Genomic DNA, 9,278 nt, shown 5'->3' on the forward strand with positions numbered 1-9,278 from the left:
GATGCTGGCACTGAATTCTTGGCCACATGAAACGCAACAATACCCTGGTCCAGTCAGCTGAAGATGTGGCCTCTTTCTCCTGGGAAATAAGTATTTTTTTTCCTGACATAGCTGCTTAATTATGTCACTCAGGACATCTTCCAGTAAGAATTTTGTACACTTTCCCAAAATTGCAGGCAAAAGGGTGCTTTAAATTAAGTTAATGAAGATTTTTTTTTTGACATGGATATATGCCTTGATGTTACTTAAAAAGGGTATTCTACACTCATGTCTGCTCAACCTGGGCACAACTTCAGCACCTCCCCCTTCCTCCTCACAGGCTTCCCTGGCCTGGAACAGTCATATGTGTGGATTGCCATCCCCTTCTCATCCATTTATGCCATGGTTCTCCTTGGGAACTGCATGATACTCCATGTTATCTGGACTGAACAGAGTCTGCATGAGCCCATGTTCTATTTCCTAGCCATGTTGGCCCTCACTGACCTGTGCATGGGGATTTCCACTGTACACACAGTGTTGGGAATTCTGTGGGGGCTCAGCAGTGACATCAGTTTGGATGCCTGTATTGGGCAGTCTTACTTCATTCATGGTCTGTCCTTTATGGAATCTTCTGTTCTCCTTGCCATGTCCTTTGATCGTTACATTGCAATCTGCAACCCACTGCGCTACTCCTCTATCCTGACAGCTTCCAGGATAATCAAGATTGGGGTAGCTATTATAATTAGGAGCTTTCTTTTTATCACTCCTGCCATCATCCGCCTAAAGTTCTTCCATTACTGCCGGCCCCATGTTCTCTCTCACTCCTTCTGTCTACACCAGGACCTGCTTCGCTTGACCTGCTCTGACATTCACTTCAACAGCTTCTATGCACTGGGATTAGTGATTTGCACCCTATTGTTAGACTCTGTCCTTATCCTTGTCTCTTATGTCCTAATTCTGAAATCTGTCTTAGCTATTGCATCTCGGGATGAAAGACTCAAATCTTTCCAGACTTGTGTGTCCCACATCTGTGCTGTGCTAGTCTTTTACATCCCCATCATCAGCCTGACTATGGTACACCGTTTTGGCAAGCACCTCTCCCCTATAGTGCATGTCCTTATGGGTAATGTTTATATTCTATTTCCACCCTTAATGAACCCGATTATCTATAGTGTCAAGACCCAGCAGATCCGAAGTAGGATACAGAGGCTCTTCTCAGGGCAAAGGTACTGAGTCGTTCTAGTATAGTGTGAAAATAAGATTTTTTTTTTATTTTGATATTGGTAGTAGTAGTAGTAGTAGTAGTAGTAGTAAAGACATTGTCAAGATCATTTAGCTCCTCCATTAGCATTGTGCATGGCACAAGTAGAATACTGAATGGCCAGACAGAATGTTCTAGATCATTGATTTAGCAAATCTTCCATCAGAGAGTAACTGCTAAGAGACGTAATACTGTTGAGTTTAGTCCTCTGGGGAAAATGTGCAACAGTAGAATCAGAGGTTGTCTGGTTCTCTGAAATGGAGTGACCACAAGCATGAATGGCTGCAGAAATATTTTAACTGTGCTCTGACTCCAGCTTTCAGCAATGTTACATGACTACCAAATAACCCTTATGGATGACCTTTAAAGAAAGGGGATAATACAACTTCATATGGCCTAAGGCATAATAGCATACACGCCACAAACATTTATATAACAACAAACATAATATAATTGAATCTCAAAGTATGCTAGGTTCTTGAAATAGTTACTCTAGCTGAGAACCAAAGAAACATATGTCATGTACTCTCCCTGTTCTTTCACTAGTTTTGCCAGACATTATCTTTACCGTGATTATCAGTCATAAGGGCAATGGCACCTAATGATAGCTAAAGTTTACTAATCATCCTTTGTGCTGAGAGGTTTCAGAAAGCTCCTCCAGGATGCAGTGAAGTCACACTAGCACATTTCTCTGCTTCTGAATCTGAAGTCTCCACAAAAGACCCAAGGGAATTCCAGGGGATAAAGCTCTTGAATGTAAAGAAATCTTGATTTTGCCTTTATATAGGGAATAGAGCAGGTGCTCATTTGATTTAAAAAAAGAAAGAAAGAAATGTGTGTATACCTGGCTCTCTCTGCTCCTGACCATTTACTCTTATCATCAGCTAGGGTTTTCTCCCTCTCGTGGGGTAGGGACATGCTTGTAAGGGAAAAAAGTGTGCATTTCTTTCCTCCATTATACCAAGTCACATCACTCCCCTCTTTGAAAACTTGGCACAATATTTACCTCTGTATTGGAGCCTTCCATATTTAACTCCTAGTTTTGCCCCTCTTCTGCAGCAATAGAAAGGGGTAAATTTCATTGTTATCCAGTTATATTCCCTAATGAAATTCTTAATAAAATCTCTTAAACCATTGAACATTTGCATTTTCTGTTTGGTGGATGATTTTAATATTCCCAAAGACATGGTCCCCTTCTTTTCTCTCTTTTATATGTGTCATGAAAGACAACCTACTTAATTTTTCTTTCTCTGACAAGTTTATCTATTAAAATACAGCACCTGTTTTATGTGTATTAGATTGAAGGTGTTTACCTAAGTGTGCAAATGTGATTTTGGACAATATTATCATTGTAAGGAGAAATCAGTGCTGAGACAGATGAGTTAAGGCCAAGAGAGAATCTATAGTGACAAATATAAAAAACACATTTTTTAAAAACAAGGTTGGTATGAGAAATTGCTTTGCCCAACTATGCACATTTTTCTTCACAAGAGTTTTGGTTTTTGTTTGTTTTTCTACTTGTCAGTGGCAGCTTTTGGATAGAAGGAGGAAAAAGTAAATGTTTGACAATTGAAAAAAAGTGTGAAAAAGAATATGACTGAGAGAATAGAGATGATGAAAAATGTGGGAGAGAGAAAGGGGTAATATGGAGAATCCCAAAACAGATGGAAAGAAAGAGTCATTTTTGGGATATGAATGAGCAGTTGATGGGAGGTGGAATAAAGTAAAGAAAAATTAGGAACTTACTCAATCCGACCTTAGCTACCGCTAGTAGTGCATATGTTAATGGTATTAGTCACTTGCCTCTCTTGGACACAGTTTTAGGTTGTACTGTATAGAATGTCTGAATTATATAATCCCAGGGCAGAAGAGGACTCAGACTTTAACTATTGCAGTTTTAATATGATTAGGTACTTTGTCTTCTGGGCAGCTAGATGGCACAGAAGTTAGAGTGCTGGGCTAGGACTCAGGAAGACCTGAGTTCAAATTTGGCCTCAGACACTTACTAGCTTGGTGATCCTGGCCAGATCACTTAACCCTGATTGCCTCAATTTCTTCATCTGAAAAATAGCAAACTACCTTCCTATCTTTGTCAAGAAAACCCTAACTGGGGTCACAAAGGGTTGGACGCAACTGAAAAATCACTGAACACAAACAAGTTTTGTTGCATACTTAGACTTATCTGTGTCTACACAGCAACCTACATGACTTATCTGGAAACTAACCCTTTTTGGAAACTGCCTACATGTAGTCCACTTAGCTTCTTGGTCTTGCACCCTTGTTTGAACTCTATATAATATAAAATTCACACAAAGCTGAGGAGGAGCTCAACTATGCAAATTTTTCTGTCTCTCCCCCTCTCTGAACAACTTAATAATTTTTTTTTCCCAAAAACCTGTTTAGATTTTTGATTAATAGTGACCATGCTCTTCCATGTTCTTTGAAAGATCTACTCTCTGGTTCTCCACATAGGCCAAGCCTTTGTGCGTAAAAAGGTATGTTTAGGGATGTTAGTGGGTTATATCTATGGAGTGGTGTTTTGTAGATACTTCTGTGTATCAAGTCCATTACAGGACATGTTTAAGACAGGCAACTATAATGCCAGTCTCAGCTAAACTCCCACTTTCTTAATAACAAAATTCATCTGGAAGTATAAAAGGTCAAGAATATCAAGGGAATTAATGAAAAATAATGCAAGGGAAGGTAGACTATCTTAATAGATCTAAAACTATATTATAAAGCAGCAATCATCAAAATTATTTGGTATTGGCTAAGAAACAGAGGGGTAGTTCAGTGAAATAGGTTAGGTACACAAGATGCAGTAGTCAATGACTATAGTGATCTACTGTTTGATAAACCTAAAGACTCAATCTTCTGGGATAAGAACTCACGATTTGACAAAAACTGCTGGGAAAACTGGAAAATGGGATGGCAGAAACTAGGCATAGACTAACATTTTACACCATGTACCAAGGTCAGGTCAAAATGGGTACATGATTTAGACATAAAGAGTGATACCATAAGCCATTTAGGAGAGCAAGGAGTAGTTTACCTGTCAGATCAATGGAGAACAGAAGAGTTTATGACAAAACAAGAGATACAGAACATTGTGAAATGCAACGTGGATAGTTTTGATTACATTAAATTTAAAAGGATTTGTATAAACAAAGCCAATGCAATCAAGATTAGAAAGAAAGCAGAAAGCTGGGAAACAATTTTTACTGCCACCGTATCTGATATAGGCTTCGTTTCTAAAATACATAGAGAATTGTCAAACAAGTCATTCACCAGTTAAGAAATGGTCAAAGGATATGAACAAGCAGTTTTCCAATGAAGAAATTAAACTATAGTCATATGAAAAATATCATCATTGATTAGAGAAATACAAATTAAAACAACTCTTGGCTAATATGACAGAAAAGGGAAATGATAAATATTGGAGATGTTGAAAAAATAGACACTAATACATGTTGGTGGAGTTGTGAACTGATCCAACAATTCTTGAGAGCAATTTGGAAGTATTTCCAGAGGGCTATAAAACTATGTATACCCTTTGATCCAGCAATACCCCTTCTAGGGCTATATACCAAAGAGGTCATCAAAATGGAAAAGGCCCCACAGGTACAAAAAATATTTATAGCAGCTGTTTTTGTGGTGGCAAAGAATTGGAAATTGAAGGGCTGTCCATCAGTTGGGGAATGACCGAATAAGTTGTGGTATATGAATGTCAGATTTCAGAAAAACCTGGAAAGACTTAAATGAACTGATGCTGAGTGAAGTGAGCAGAGTGAGTAGAATCTTGTACACAGTAACAGCAACATTGTATGATGACTAACTTTGAAAGACATGGCTCTTTGCAGTAATAAAATAATCTAAGACAATTCCAAAAGACTCATGATGGAAAATGCTATGCGTATTGAAACCAAGAATGATAGAGTCTGAAGGCAGATCAAAGCATACTATTTTCACTTTTTAAAAATCTTTTTTGTGCTTTTTCCCTTTTGTTCTGATTCTTCTTTTAAAACATGACTAATGTGGAAATATGTTTAATATGATTGTATACGTATAGCCTATATTGGATTGCTTGCCATCTTGGGGAGAGGGAGAGGAGGAAAGAAGGGAGAAAAAAATTGGAACTCAAAATATTGTAAAACTGAATGTTGAAAACTAAAATAAATAAATTTTTAAAAGCAAAAAAAAAAATACCACCTTCTCCAGGAAGCTTTTCCTTATTAATGTTAGTGCCTTTGCTCTGTTAATTATATTCAATTTATCTTTCACATACACACATGCAAATTTGTGTTTCCTCCTTACTTCAGGCACACCAACAACCTTTGGTGGCTACTTCTTCCCTTACCCTTACCACCTATTCCTCCAAAAGGGAAAGCAAGACTTCTGTGGCATCGTGGGAAATTCATGTCTTATGGTTAGAATTCCTGGTTGAAATTTGGCTTTGTGAGATGCTAGGTGCATAAAGGACCTTGCGCAAGGCCTGTTTTGTCTTTTATAAAATGGAAATTAAAATAATAATTCTATTACCTATTCTGCAGAGATGGTATGAAGACCAAGGGAAGCAATCTTTATAAAACACTTTGTTAATTGCAAAGCTCTCTAACCTGGATGGCTCCCAGGCTTTTCTCCTTTGTTTTGTGCCCACCTACTAGCTGGTGTTTTGGCATCACCCAAATTTTATTGAATGTTTTTACTTATCTTCTGATATATATCTTAAGCAAACTTCCAGTTTGTATATTTGTCCCCTTGTTTGAACACTATATAATGTGAGACTTGATAGACATTGTAGGGGAGGAACCATACCTTTTTCTGGCTTTTCCCCTCTCTGCTAAATTGACTTAATAAAACTCTTTCTAAAACCCTTTTTAGGTTTGGGAGTTTATTCTCAACTGACAGGCCCCCTTCTCTTCTTCATCTATGCTATTTCACTTAGTGATCTCATCAGTTTCCATGAGGTTAATTATTATGTCTAAGCTGACATTTCTCAAATCTACTTATTTTGCCCTAACCTCTGTGTCAAACTCCAATCTAACATTTCCAATTGCCTTTTGGATATCTTTAAAAAGACCCATATATACAAAATCATTAATTATATCTTTCCTTGTAGCAAAGAGCTTGAAACTAAGGGTTGCCTATCAGTCGAGGAGTGGCTTAATACAGATTGCTATATAAATATAATGTAATATTGTACTATAAATAATTACTAAAGTGATGATTTCAAAGGAACCTAGGAAGACTTGTATTAAGTAATACAGAGTATAGTGAGTAGAACCAGGAGAACAATTTATATGAAATTTTACAAAACTGTCCAGAAAAAATGATTAGAAAGACTTAAGTACTGTGATGCAATCAATAATCAACCACAACTCTAGTGAACAATTGATGCAACAAGTGACATAACTCCTATGCTGATGGACTCAAGGTGAAGAATGGGAAACACATATTTCGACACAGGCAATGAGCGCCATTAGTTTTGCCTGGCTATACTTAGCTATTACAAGAGTTTAGTTTAGTTTATCTTTTTATTTCAGAAAAGGGAAGGGGAAATAACGAAATTGTTATTTTTAATAGATGTAAAGAGGGTCATTGAAACATTGAAAAGGAAATGCACAGAAGACCAAGGAAACACAACCAACCAGGGCATCTTTGAAAGTACTATGTTGAATGTTTATATGAAGTTCTATGTCATAGTGCTCAGAGGTTTCTTCATGTCCTAGCCGGCCACATGTGTTTTGGTTTTCTTTGACTTTTTCACTGTGTGCCTATCAAAAATACCTCTCCCACCTTTTCATCGTGTGTGTGTGTGTGTGTGTGTGTGTGTGTGTGTGTGTGTGTGTGTATTATCTTTCTTCAGAAGATTGTAGGTTCCTTGAGGGAAGATCCTGTTTTTCTTTTTCTTTCTTTCTTTTTTTTGTATTTGTAATCCTAATGCCCAGTACATAGTAGATTCTTAATAAATGCTTATTTACTATTAACTTCACAATTTCATAAGCAAATATCATATTTTACTTTGCGTATGAGAATTCTTTATTTACAAACAAGAATAAAATATTAAAAAGTACACGCATGTAGAATCACTCCCCCTCTTAATTCTAGCAAGGCTAATGGAAATAGTAACACCTGCTTCAAAAATGCCTTCAGGTAAAATCATTTCAATCTTCGCATCCAGATTTCAGGTTCATAGTGAGATTAAGAGAAAAACTAAAGAGAAAAAAGAAACTTCAGGACTTATGTTTAATATATGATAAATAAGTTACAGACTTTCTTTCTGACTTGGTACTACCCAATACATGCTCAGGACAAAAAAATCAAAATCTCTTATCTCTGTTGAATTTTGGCTTCTCTCTTAATCCCACTCTGCCCCATCATAACCAATCAAAGTCATGAAAGATGGCTGTCCAGCTTAGTTTTGTTTTTAAAATAACAACTGCAAGATACTAGAACAATAAAAGCGAGCGCGTTAAAGGAATAAAGCTTCCAAGTTCTGGCAGCATTTGGTGGTAGCATTTGGTGGCATCAGAGAAAGTTAAAAAAATTTTTTCTTTCCAACCCCCTCCCTCCATCTCTCCTACTTCCACTAGATCAGAGCGGAAAGAAGCAAGGGAAAGAAGATGGATCGGTGAAGCAACTCCCTGCTCCAGGGATGAAGCAGTTGGAAAACATTTTCCTGGTTATATTGCCTGGATGCCTGTAATCCATCTCTTTTCATTGTGGTTAGCAGACCATAAGCAGTTACAGAAGGATTATATTATCTGTCATTTATAAAGCTCTTTAAGACTCACAGATAAAGCATTTTCTTTATGGGATCTCATTAGGTCTTAGCAGCAACTCTATAATTTGTGTGCTATTATTATTAGTCTGATTTTTCAGATGAGGCTTAGAGTTCTGTGTCTTGCCCAGGGTCACACAGCTAGTTAAGTGTCTGAAGCAGGGTTTGAACTCAGGTTTCTCTGACTTTAAGTCCAGTGCTCTATGCGTAGTACCACCTAGGAACAGTACTCCAAAGTCCACCTGGAGATTGCATCAGCTGAACATGCCTATAAGGATTGGTCTCATTGGACAATTATACTGTTCCATTAGAAAGAAAATATGTAACCATACCCTGGATTATACTAAATCTTGGGGATTATAATATTAAATAGAGGAATCAGTCAAATTCCAGCCTGAGGGGCAACTTCCAAGAGAATATAGTCGACTTAATATATCCTGCTCCATGTGGAAATCTTTCTAAAATGCATTTCCTGTTCTTTAAAAATAATACGCAGAGTGCTTGTTTCAGCAGTAGACTTACTAAAATTGGAATTATATAGAGATTAGCATGACCCCTGCACAAGGATGACACGTGAATTCCTGAAGCATTCCCTATTTTTGAGGTAACTCACATCAATTGGGGAATGGCTGAATAAGCTGTGATATGTAATTACAATGGAATACTATTGTATTATAAGAAATGATGAGCAGGATGCTCTAAAAAAAGCCTGGAAAGACTTACAGGGGTTGATGCTAAGTGAAATGCACTGTGTACAAAGTAACAGCAATATTGTAAGATGATCAGCTGTGAATGATCTAGCTATTCTCAGCAATACAATGATCCATGACAACTCTGAAGGATGAAAAGAATGCTATTCATCCCCAGAGAAAGAACTGATGGTATGTGAATAGAGAATGAAGCAACTTTTTTCCACTTTTTTTTTCTTGAGCGATTTTTATCTATGTTTCCTTTCACAACATGACTATTATGGATATGTATTGCATGACTTCACATATATAACCTATATAGAATTGCTTGCCTTCTCAATGAGGGACTGGGGTGAAGAGGGGGGAAAGGAGAGAATTTGGAGCTCAAAATTTTAAAAACAAATGTTAAAAATTATTTTTACATGTAACTGGAAAAAATTAAATACTAAAGAAATGCAAAAATATATGCAGAACATAATTGAGGGATTTGGGGATGAGGCTGACACTACGAATATAGTTTCACATCATTTGTTTTACTTTGATAATACCATTTTATATCTTAGCTATT

The 9,278-nt window shown here is 37.0% G+C and overlaps 1 protein-coding gene and 1 pseudogene across 1 annotated transcript; both read left to right on the plus strand.

Annotated features, from left to right (window-relative positions):
* The first annotated feature begins 267 nt into the window (after positions 1-267).
* Positions 268-1,212, plus strand: LOC118840185 (olfactory receptor 51V1-like). The gene has a single exon (XM_036747675.1). It carries the CDS (start codon positions 268-270, stop codon positions 1,210-1,212), a length of 945 nt encoding a protein of 314 aa, XP_036603570.1.
* A 7,309-nt stretch (positions 1,213-8,521) lies between these two features.
* LOC118840485 lies at positions 8,522-8,622 on the plus strand (annotated as a pseudogene).
* Positions 8,623-9,278: the final 656 nt, after the last annotated feature.

The sequence above is a fragment of the Trichosurus vulpecula genome, chromosome 2 (assembly GCF_011100635.1).
Source record: "Trichosurus vulpecula isolate mTriVul1 chromosome 2, mTriVul1.pri, whole genome shotgun sequence".
Lineage (NCBI taxonomy): Eukaryota > Metazoa > Chordata > Mammalia > Diprotodontia > Phalangeridae > Trichosurus > Trichosurus vulpecula.

Bases quoted from the DNA above. Each gene is read 5' to 3' on its own strand.
- LOC118840185 (XM_036747675.1), top strand. From the start codon at position 268: ATGTCTGCTCAACCTGGGCACAACTTCAGCACCTCCCCCTTCCTCCTC.